This window comes from Anoplopoma fimbria, chromosome 13 (assembly GCF_027596085.1).
Source record: "Anoplopoma fimbria isolate UVic2021 breed Golden Eagle Sablefish chromosome 13, Afim_UVic_2022, whole genome shotgun sequence".
Classification (NCBI taxonomy): domain Eukaryota; kingdom Metazoa; phylum Chordata; class Actinopteri; order Perciformes; family Anoplopomatidae; genus Anoplopoma; species Anoplopoma fimbria.
Window position 1 is genome coordinate 22,183,312 of NC_072461.1, and position 12,465 is coordinate 22,195,776.

At 38.3% G+C, this 12,465-nt stretch overlaps 1 protein-coding gene across 1 annotated transcript; it reads left to right on the forward strand.

Moving 5' to 3' along the window:
* Positions 1–7,007: 7,007 nt before the first annotated feature.
* Positions 7,008–11,508, forward strand: zgc:158260 (uncharacterized protein LOC571389 homolog). Its single transcript, XM_054610166.1, has 5 exons — positions 7,008–7,121; positions 8,820–8,873; positions 10,043–10,077; positions 10,714–11,068; positions 11,199–11,508. Exons 1-5 carry the CDS (start codon positions 7,008–7,010, stop codon positions 11,364–11,366), a joined length of 726 nt encoding a protein of 241 aa, XP_054466141.1. The 3' UTR covers positions 11,367–11,508.
* The last annotated feature ends 957 nt before the right edge of the window (positions 11,509–12,465 follow it).

Sequence of the window (12,465 nt, forward strand, 5' to 3'; positions counted from 1 at the left end):
AGTGCAACAAACTAATATGAATACATAAGTGCAACAAACTAATACATAAGAGTCCTCTTTAATCTCACTGCAGAGCTGCAACACAGTCAACAGTGTGAATTAAATAGAGACATGGTGATAACAGACAAACACAAGAACACAGTAAAATATACTAGAATATGATCCAAGCCAACAAAACAAACGACATTTCAGAGGACTTCCACTTACATTTGCATGCTTAACTCGTGCAATTGTGCAAACAGGATGTTGCTGATGAAGTGAATGTTGACGTTTATTTTTGGTAGAGTTAAAAGCAGAGATCCCTGATTAAGTCTTTCAATATTAAGTATTTTTCCAACCATACAAATGAATATATTTGTTTATTTTTCGCCTTCATATTACAGCTGGACAGCCCATGTTTTATTAAAGGCCCTGAAAACCTGTATTCTTAGTCAGCTCCTTCTTCTGTGTGTGATGTTACGGCCCTACAAACACGATATTTTGGTTATTTTAAAAGATAGGTTATTAATTTTGTGTTATATCTGCGCCCTTCTTACTAGTTTGAAGTGGGCAGGGCTCAGGTGGAAAAATAGTGATGTCATGTCACTTCACATATACGAAATATGGTAGAATTAACAAAGCAGTTTAACATTACATTACATTACATTACAGTCATTTAGCAGACGCTTTTATCCAAAGCGACTTACAATAAGTGTATTCAACATAGGTATTCAAGAGAACTACTAGTCACCAGAAGTCATAAGTGCATCTCCTTTCTTAAACAAGCATCTAAGAGCATAAACCAGAGCAAAAGTATAGTGCAGAAACAAACTAATACGAATACAATAAGTGCAACAAACTAATACGAATACAATAAGTGCAACAAACTAATACAAATACAATAAGTGCTAAGAGGAAGGCTCAGGGTAGCTCTGCTTCAAGAAATAGCACCTGCATCAATGGGCCTTTTTTTTAAAAACCTGCAAAATGTCACTGTAAGGGAAGCGTAACAACTACAAACATGGCCATCTTGCTTCTCCTCCCATGTCGGTGCCCAGGGGCCTAATGTACATGTGCAGTCACCTTGTAAAATACAACCGTGTACGCAGTATGTTTGTGAATTCACAATGAAGCGTGTACATGACTCTGACCACGTGTCATTAGGCTTTTGTTGAAAGCAGTTCCTTATTTGCAGACATGTAATCATTGGTAATGTAGGTGGTGTAAATCTCGATGTGACATGCAGAAAGGAAAAAACAGCATTGACATTGACTTTCCACTACATTACAATAAATCCATTTGTTTCAGCAGAGCAAGCAGGCATCTGTTCGAAGCAGCATTTGGCTGCTGGTTGGACGTTTTTTTTTTAATTGTGATTTGGTCCCAGCAGCAGATGTAACAGTAGTACAGTGATACTTTGTGCTCAATGGTAACGGCAAAAGTATTAAATGCAATCAAGATTTCTTTGAATATGAAAACATCGTTGCAGAGAATATAGTGTTGCACAAATGGCAGTTTGAGCCACTTTGAAAAAAAAACACTTGAATGTAAGTCAAAGCATGCTGAAGTTAAAGAGGTTTCACACCTTTAACGACATCAGTTATTCACGACACTGAGCTCATGAATGTGAAACCAGAATCTGGTCGAAATCAAATCAATCGCAACCTTTTGGATTCCGTGGCACTCAAAGCATGCAACCGGTTTGAGGCTTAAACAGGACACAGGGAATTTAAATCCACCACCGTCCTTGTTTACACACAACAACAGCTGCTTATCTCAAGAGCTTTTTACTCAGAATTCTAATGGACGCGATGCCGGTTCAGATTAGAAGAAGAAAACAAGGCCGGCTAAATCTGTCTTCAGTCCCCTGTTCAAACTGTTATTCACAGATTTATACTTTGACTGGGGTTTTATTTAGGGTTTGGTTGGTGGCCAGCAGGTCAGGATACGTCCTGACATAAAATACTGGACAGTAATGGACGCACTGGAAGTTGACCAAGGTCATGCAGCGACCTCTTTCATAATCCATTCATAAATAAAGTACAACAAACAAGTTTTCCTTAGGAAGTGATATACATCATGTTGTTTGATGTTGCTTACTGGAAGGAACTGCCGGGCCGGACTTTCAGCATTAATGCAATTGAGTTATACCTCATTGTGCTAAGCCTTATAGCAACCCCAGAGGACGGAGGCTGCAGGAGGGGGGCGGCATCTGTTCAAACAAGAGGAGTAAAAAATGCTAAAGAAAATCATCGGGGGGGAAGGATAACAGTCAAGTAATGCAGCAACATTGTTTCTGCCAAAAGAAAGGGCCGGAGGGGTGAGGAGGGGTAAATCAGTTCAACCTTTGTAATGGTCTCTTTTTATGTTTGGTCAGCAGAGCGACACAATTCTTTTCTTTTTTTTTTTTTTTTTTTTGTTGTTGGACTTGTTGGAAGCTGAAGACACCCAGCTTTGAAGGCCTACACAAAGCTATTTGATGACTAGAGACTGTTTTTTTTATGTGAATATCTCTATGTACAGCATCATGAAAGGGGGTTCATGGTGAGAATAAGGCGAGCATTCATGCCCATACCACAACAAGGAGACTTTTATCAAGAGTGTAAATATTTGGGACAAGTTCTTCGAACTAGTGTTTGTAGTCCCCACAAATCATCCATTGTGTTCCGACACATTTTGACCCCCACCAAAAAATTTGCACCAATAGATTTTGGTTTTCTCCTTGAAGACACAGCAAAAGTGCAAAAATGTGGCTCAACAGCAAGCACATTTATTTGGACACAAACGTTCTTTCATGAGTTTGGGAAAGTAGGTACTCTCGGGATGTGTAATACATTCTGCACAGTCAGCTAATCGTGTTCTCCCTGATGGGTTACATGCTCGATCATGTGGGATCACTTCAGGTCGTGTTTAGGAGCGCTTTAAGGTCACCATCCTCACACGCCCAACAATTGTAAAAAGGGTTCTCTTGGGAGTCCGTAACTCACTTGGTGAAACATGAAGTTGTTATCAAGATAACACAGAGTTTAGTTTGACAGCACGTATAGTCACTACTCAAAAGTAAATCCTGTTTGAGGTTTGATGGGTAAACTTTGCAGAGGCGAAATGTAAACACATGCAACCTTCTTAATGATACATCCAATAGCACACGCAATGTGCAAACATATCCTTCAAATTACATTTTGTTATACTGTACAAATAAGATGGCCAACGCCCTGGCTAACAAAGCTATCTGAGGTAAGGATTTTGTGTGTAAACAAGTCAACAGGGATAAACAGGTGTGTTTGAATTGAGATAACTACTAATAAGAGGACCAAGAGTCCACAGCCAGGCTAGCTTTGTTAGGCTGAACTTGACCTAAATGCTAACATGCTAACATGCTTACAATGACAGTGCTAACATTCTGATGTTTAGCATGTATAATGTTTACCATTTTCACCATCTTAGTTTAGCGTGTAAGCATGCTAACATTTGCTAATTTGCTTAACTACATTTTTAATTTGTTGGGTTTTACAGCTGAGGCTGATAGTAATGTCCTTAGTTTTGCATACCAATTTCAACTTTATGGTGGCACTAGAGGAGAAGTCAAGAGATAACCAAAATAGGTAGGATTAATTTAGTGAGTACTATGAATGTCTGTACAAAATTGTATTGCAATCAACCAAGTAGGTGTTGAGATATTTCAGTCTGGACCAAAGTGGTGGACCAGTTTACCACAAAAAATGCTTTAAGTGGGCCGAGAGTTAGATTTCTTTTTGTTAAATAAAATATATAATGAATTTATTATCACTACTGAAAACAAAGCCCCTTAACAGCAGTTTACCGTTCAACACTATGATCTGTATCAGTTTTAAATGTTACAGTTTCAACTTTAATTCATAATGGTTTGGAAAATCTTAACTTTGAATAAAAGAAAAAACTACCAACCCCGTGTTTAAAGCATAGAATATACAGTCTATGGTTTAAACCATCTTGCCAACTGCATGGTAATCAAGCACAAAATCAAGGCAGCTTTGCTCTAAACAGATTTAGAGGAGTGGTATTTTTACTTGACAGCAACAATCTAGTGCCTGTAAGATGAAGTAAAAAAAAATGTGAAAGGCAACCACATCTTCCACCAGTCACATTCCATCATCTGTCCTCCCTATCTGCAGCTCCCTCCTTATATCAACACAATAGACACAACATTAACTCTTTCTGTAAATACATGCTTGACACGGTCAGCGGTGTCCACCATCCCCAGGCTGCTCCACGGTGGAGCCTGGCACCGAGCATTAAGTCACGGCAACTTTGGAGGCAGAGGCAGCCTTTGTAAGGAAGCAGACTGATATACAGGCATAGCTTTGGGAGCGGAGACTTGTTAGGAGGGGCAGACCTTTTCACTGGAAGTGATGAATGTAAAGAGGGCCATAAAGTGTTATGGGAAGACTACACTACACTGAATTTATTCCTGGGTTAAACCATGCCTCGCTCTCCTTGGAGAGGATCACAGAGGCAGAAAGAACTTGCTGTGGTGTGGCAGAAGAAATGTTAGTCTTATACTTTAACCCTACTCCAATGTTGGAAAGTAACTATACATTAACTCAAGTACTGTGCATGAATATAATTCAGGCAGTAGTACTTTACTCAACAATGGAGGTGTTTCTTTGCCATTGTATGGTATTTTCTCATGCTATGACTTTTTAGTTTATTTACTCAACAGCAGTAAAGCGATAGACTGACCGTAGAATTCCTTTGACCGAGTAGGTGTGGTTCTTTTCCCACCGTTCTACTAATAGGTTTTGTAACAGGAGACAGCAACTCATTGTTCCTACATGGAGCAATAAAGTGTGAATTTGGGAATTCAAGGAGGCACAGCAATCACACCACCTTCGTGACAACATCTTCTGAAGACGTGCATCGTGTGATTTTTTTATTTATTTTTTGCGGTGCCCCCGTTTAGCCCTGCTGTCCCAAGGTTTGAGAGGAGCGTTATGCAACAATGTGTTCATTGTGCATTATCGACATTGTCTGAAGAAGTCAGCCCACAATTTTGCTTCACTCATTTAAATGTGAAGTGAAAAGTTAGGTTGCAAGATGTGGCCAACTCTGGCTGGAGGCTGGATCACTGTAAACAATGACAGTACATTATGAATAAAGATATGTGCAGGTACTAGGCCTTAATTCAAGTCTTAAGAAACATGTGTGGTATTATTTAGCTGCAGTTTGTTAATATAGTGCAGAAAATATTGGTTAATTATCAATCATTTTAGTGACAGAAAAATAAATGGCAAGAACTTTGATGGTTGATTTGCAAAAATGCCAAACGTCTGGTTTTAGCTTCTCTAATGCGGCAATTTGCTGCTGATCTCTGTTTTATGTAATTGTAAACTGAATATTATTGGCTTTCAGGCTGCCGGTGGGACACAATAATCAATTTGAAGAATTTGAAATGGGCTCTGGGAAATGTTATGATGGACAATCAATAATTAAAATGATTGTTAGTTGTGATGGTTAAGTGTGTAATTATATGCAATTACTTTACCTACATTTTAATAGTCTCATTAAGGATACAAAAAACACACAAAGGGACAATAAAAAACACAATTACTATATGAAAATGTACAAAAATAGCTTGACAAGGTCTTGAGTGTTTGTGTACTAAAAGTTCTGTGTCAAGGAAGTTAGTCCTTGAGTCTATCTAAATATATGGCAAGTGGAGCAAGTTCTCTGACATTGAATCGGGGCCAATCAAATTAATTTCACCCAAAGTTGACATGACCTTGACCAAAGGACATTGAGGTCATTGAAACTTGTGATGCCACACCTGTAGGGCATCCTGTACAGATATGGTTTAGAGGTTTGCGCATCCTCTCTGGGGTTTTGTTTTCTACAGTTGCTCAACATCCTAAAACCTGTTTAAAGACAGTTAAAATGGCAGTAAAAGCACTGGAAAACCAGCGTGCAGCCGAACCCTCTGATTAGACCATAAACAAAAACATTTCCTGTGTATTACACCAGTTTCCCCCAATTGTACTTATCTTGCTTATGAGAAATATAAAGTCTCTGGAGGACGATTAATATGGTACTCTTGCTTTGTTTTTCATTTCATTGTACATGTGTGGAACAAATAAACCAAAACAATGAACGCATGCCAACAAACAAATAAGCAAAATCAGCTTTCCTGGAACCTTTCTGGATAAAACAATTGCAAATAAAGTGCTGAAATAATTCATGTATATTAGCAAAATCCATGTACTTATGGATTTGTTCATGGATTAATTCATAAAAGTGGATTAAAGATCACATTAGGCATAGCAGCTTGCATGTGTAAACTAGTTGGTCCTCCACATCCTAATATCTACTCCCATTTTTTTTCCCAAAGGGGCTGAGCTTTCCCAAGTCAGGCCATCTTCGAGCAACCATTTAGAGAGCTGTTTGTAGATAATGACGAATTACACAGGTGTCATATTTCAATATTTTATAAATCGGGATGCGTGAGAAGGAAATCCTTCTGAAATGGAAAGAAAGGTGCGGTAAAACCTGGAGCACACAAAGTTTCAGGCGTTTCCTCACTGTAATGAAGTAAATAGATAACACGCTGGACATATTACTGTGTGTACGCAAGTTTATCCAGGAAGGAATAAATCACCTATTTTGGCCCAAGACATGATGTTCCCATTCCTCAGAAGGACAGGTTGTTTTAATGTGAGATAAAAACATTAATGTAACCTGTATTAGAGGCATATGTTTTGAAGAAATTTGGTTTTCTGATCTTTCACAGTAAAGACACACTTTACTTCTAGTCGGTGCTAGTTCTGACGCATGCTGTGGTTTTAAAAACAGAAGCAGAGAAGCAGAAAAGGCCTGACCCGACACTTGGCCTCTACAGGTCACTGTATGTCACCCGGTCTGACGTGGGTATGTCGGAGAAAGCTGTTAAAACACTTTGTTTGGTGTCACATGAGTGAAGCTCCATCCTCAAATAAAGTTGGAAATTCCTCGGAGAAAGTGGCACCACACTGACGTAGCATTGTCGTGGCTACGTTATGCATTCAGAGGTCCGTGGTGCTGCTGCTGCTGCATCATGTCAGCGGATCAGAGCGCTCCTGGGACAGCACGAGGCAAAGATAGGCAAGAGGAAGAGGCTCGGGACGACTCGGGTGATAAACAGAGCCATTCACAGCCTACAGACGGGCAAAGACATAGATCTTACTGAAAGCTGCTGGCATTGAAATAACAGCTGTATATTTATAGGATTTTTATGCTTACTTTGTAAAGAACTACAAAAGATATACAGTTCTCTTCCCTTTCCATCAGCTGATGGTGTGTTATTCTAGGCTCTTGTAAAGCATAAAAACATACTTCCTATTATAAGTTATTAGTTCTTTCAACACTGTTGGTGCTGCTGCTTTAACAACTCCAGCAACAACAGGATCTTGTAAGCTTATTAAGCAAAATGTAAAACTGAGTATACAAGGACTTGCTGTCAAATGCGCATTCAAATGTCACTGTTTAGATCAAGCTGACTGTGTCGCTGGCAAACAAACAAAAACTGAAACAGCGTGTTAGACAGTTCACTGACTGCATTGAAACTGTTTACTAAGTTAGTTTGTCGCTATAAATAGGGAACATCGGTGCTGAAAGAGAGGAAACAGTAGTCTCTCTGTCCCTGCAGTACTTTCCCTGGTGTTTGAACAGCAGGAGAGTCTGGGGATCTGAACTCGGGCTAATTAGCTAATTCATCGGCCCTGAAGGGAATGACATGTGATTAAATCCTGTCAACAACAATCACCTTTCTATGCAAAAAGAAGTAGGCATGAATAACGCCAGACTCTTTCACTTCGCTTTCTGCTCTTTGCAGTTTCACACAATTACAGTAAACTACTGCTATGTGAGAAGTAAGCATCAGTTTACAGTGAGAAAAGTGATAACAAAAGCAGAGGTGGATAGGTAATTAATAGGAATCGTTGGTTGAATATAACTACGTACATTTACAAAAGTACTGAACCTTTCCATTTTATTGTACTTGATAAAAGGCAAATATTATACTTTGTACCCTACTACTTTTTAAATATCTAGAGTTAAAAAAAAAGAAATATATTTAAATCACAAAAGTTAATAAAACAGTTAAAATCAGTTCCACTTCGACCAGCAATAAAATTATAATTCTGCTTAAACAGCAAGCAATATGTATGAATACATAATGCTTTTACTTTGGATACTTTTCAGTACATTTGGCTGATTATACTTATGCACTTTTACTTAAGTAAAACTATGAATGTAGGGCTTTTACCTGTATAGTTTATTTACATAGAGCTATTACTACTTCTACTCCAGCAAAGGGCTTAAGTACATCCAGATTAAGTCATCTTAAAGAAGTATATTTCAGCATTTAAAGTTGTTTTTCTTATTAACAGTGATTAAAGATGATGGTTGCATGGTGAGGTGGTGCAGGCTGGCATAACCTGAACTGCAAATGCTCTAACAAGGAGAGCCCCCTAGTGCTCAACTAGAAAGGTCCATCCAGAGATATTTTGACTTATTTAATGACAATAACTTTTACTTTATATATGTGCTTCTGATTTGACTCATACAGTGGGATGAGGTAAACAGCTAAACGTACCTAAAACTACCATGCCCAGTACTATTATGTCATAGTGCCCATACACGATTATTTAACTTCCTCTTTCACATAAAACCCAACACCCTACCTAACAAGAGCCTCTGCCGTTGCCTTAGTTACCAAGTAACAAACTATCTACTTGGAGCAGGTCGCGAGACAGATTTTTGATTGTCAACCAGCTACAAATCCGAAGAAAGTTTGTTTTCTGAAGATTTTTACAGTTAATCATAAATAGGTTATATTAATAACGAGGGATGGAGAGAAAGAACACGCGGCCCATTTTCCCTTGGTAAGTGAAACTAACACTAACAGTCGTCTATGTCTGCATTTTGAGTAAATATATTATTAGCAGTTGTTTCCATGGTGTTTTGTTGAGATTGTACAAGTGGTGGAATGTAACTTACATGAGATTTTGGAAGCAACTATTGCACTTTTTACTCCACAACATGATATTTGATAGCTTTAGTGACTAGTTGGATATTCCAATTAATAATAGCAGAATATTACCAACACATTTAGAGGATTTTTAGTAATAATCCAGATTTATAATTTATCATTCTGAAATAGGCCATTATCCATATTGAGTTATTTCACTAAACCAAGAGGTCTATATTTTGATCCTGATACTTACTTAGTTGTAACAGAGTATTTTAACAGTGTACTACCAGTGACGTAGACCAGTAGTAGGGACCAGTACTTAGAGGTATTTTGATAGAAATACTCCAATGTAAAATATCGCCATTACAAGTAAAATTCCTGCATTCAAAATGTTGCTGAAGATAAAGTATTAATTCAAAAGGTAGCCTACTCATTATGCTGAATGGCCCCTTTCAGATTGTGTAGGACTTTTACGTTTTAAGTATTTTGACAGAATGACATTGCTAGTTTTACTTAAGTAAAATAGTCATTTTTCCACCACTGTTTGTAAGATTAGTAATATCTTAATGAAAGCATATTATAGCCTTCATTCACACTGCAGGAAAGAGTGTCAAAATGAGATTTTTTGGGCTATTGATTTTAATCAGATACAGATTTTTACAATGCAACCTCCACACGCACCTCCCTAAAATAGTAGCAGCCATTGCTCCACAAAAAGCCATATCAACATCATTTCTTCCTCATCATTGTCTTCATCATCTGCTCACGAATCTGCTGGCTTCCACTGCACATCAACTAATAAATGAAACCGTAAACACTGACTTCAGCGGCCTCCATGGTAACAATCCCAGTGTGCTGCATGTGACATATTTATCATTGTCTTTTGCGCATGCGGGTCAGTTGAGGACTTTAGACAGTACTTGAAGACTTAAAGACACTGCCCGGCATACCAGCAATAATAAAGAAGTTCCTCTGTAACTTTCACTTGAGGATTTACTGTAGTGTTTAAGCAAATGTGATGGCTCATTACACTTAACATTTATAGCTATTCTGTCTGTTTGCTCACCTGAACTGAACCAGCCTGAGGACAGAACAATTGACGGCAACGAGGGAAGGTGAGAAATACTTAGAATTCAGAGGAGGAGTCAAGGAAAGAGGCAGAAAGAATTCAACCGGTTCTTACAAGGTTCTACCCATCTATAGGATCCCAACAGAATGAACCCAGTTATGAAACAACATGAAGAAGAAGACACATCAAAGTAGCCTGAATTATGCCTGAATTACTATCAGGCGCTCGATAGAGAATATAAATTGTCTCATCTTCTCCTATTTCGTCAGAGATATGATACAGTGACTGGTCATCAGTCAAGTATGGGCTGAGTGTCCAACTGGGTTGAAATAGAGATGCACATTTGTTCTCAAACATGTGCTTCAGTCGGAAAAAACAAGCTTATATAACATTTAAACGATGAAATGCCAGTTTTCTCCAAGTAACGTAGAAATAGCTTGTTTGCAGCCAGATATATTGTATTTTGTCCTTTAATTAAATCTACATTTCACAGTTTTAGTCATTATGTCATACATACAGTATATATACACAGTCATCTTAACAGTGTTTGACTGTGGGAAAGTACCATTGTTTATAATTCTCCTTAATTTATTGAGTTTCCATATTGTCTCAACACATATTTAAGTATCTCAAACTGCTCTATAACGTTAGTAAAGTTCTTATTTTTTTTGTTAATCCTCAGGTACAAGGAGAGGTTGCAGACCAAGTATCTTAAAGCTCCAGCAAACAAGATTTCCTCAGTCGGCACTTGTTGCCGTTTTGTAACAGTGAGCATTGATGACTTCAGCGATTGCTCGTCAGTCTTATCCCGAGACAAGGGAGGTGTCTCACCGGTTATCTTCCATGACCCTCCAAACCACAACTCCACTAACTCCTCTCAAAAGCCCAGGAAGCGCGTTTCTAAAGAACATGCATGCTTTTCAAAGCAGATGATCCAGAAGCAGATTCGCAGAGAATATGTGGCCGCTGTTGAGAAGAAACTCAAACAGCATCCTCTGGCAATGTTCCCGCACTATAAGGATCACATGACCCCAGAAGTAAGTGGAGGTGACAGCTGTCTGGACTAACAAGCTGCTACTGTATGTGGCAGATCAATGAGGGCTGTATTAAAAGTTAAGAGTGTATCTTGTGTAAAATCACATTTAAATGGTGTGTTTTTTTCTCTAGTTATTTGAGAAGGTGGTATCTGTTTTGGACCCAGACATGAGCGTAAACAGCGCCTCTGCACTTCCGACGCCTACAGGAGCCCATGTGGAGGAGGAAAATGAAGAAAACTATAAAGAGCCAAGTCAGGAAGAAGTGAACAGAGAAAAAGACACGACTTCTGCTGTGTAAACTGGCAATTTGATGCGTAATATTAATATAATCCAAAATACTTTGATCCATGGATGAAAAATAAACAAATGAATGTCTGCAATAAGGCTACACATAACTTCTCAATCATTGTAAATGAGCCATGATGTCCAAAATCCAAGTCCCAGAAACCCTTAAATTCTACAAATGAATGGAAATGGTATCAAAAAAGGCCGGACGGTCAAAGTGAATGAACTGAGCTCTCACAAGGACAAGAAAGTAGCCGCCAAACTTTTCAGCAGATAGTTTGCCTTTTCCAGTAAGTTTGTCATACCTAATACAAGAACCAATATAATGTTAAAACGATGATACAATGGACTTATGTTTGACTCTATGTTTCTACCGAATCTGCAATTCTTGGCCTTCAAGACACTTCATCACAATCTTTCCCCCATTGGAGTGGGAGAAACAAACAATTTCTCGAGTCAAGAATGAAATCCTGTCACAGCCGCATTCAGACAGGACAGTTTTGAAAGTCTCTTAGGCAATTAAATTACAAAAAGAGTAAACTTAGACCCACAAAGAGTAGCATTTCATTTTTCATGGTTGATTCTAAAAAAAACAAGAACACGAACAGTAAAGACCCATACATGTCCAAGAAGCTTTTGCTGGATTCAGTCACATGATAAGATGCGGACTATGTGAAACAGGTGGTTTGTTGACAGAATGAGCTGAAATAGATGTATGAAACCTTAGCTATGACACGTTATGTAATGCACAGCGTACTGAGACGGAAAAGGCTACGAGGCAAGACTATATACATTTAGAAGGGGCATTTCAAAAGACCTGTACGGGTTTCACAGCATTTGTATATAGGAAATGCTCTTTAAAAACCACAGTGTAAAAATAAAAGCAGAAGAAGAAGTGTCCTAAATGTGCTTGTTTCAGTATACAAGGAAACATTAAGGACTTTTAAGCTCAGAGGTTTAATGGGTGACTAAATTAAGAGTCAACTATTCTTCTATTTGTATCAAGCTTGTTATACTGTTCTGTGTGTACCACCAACTATACACATATATGACACAGATTGTTTTATTTGGCATGATTGCTGGTGTGAAATAACAACTCAAACACATTAATA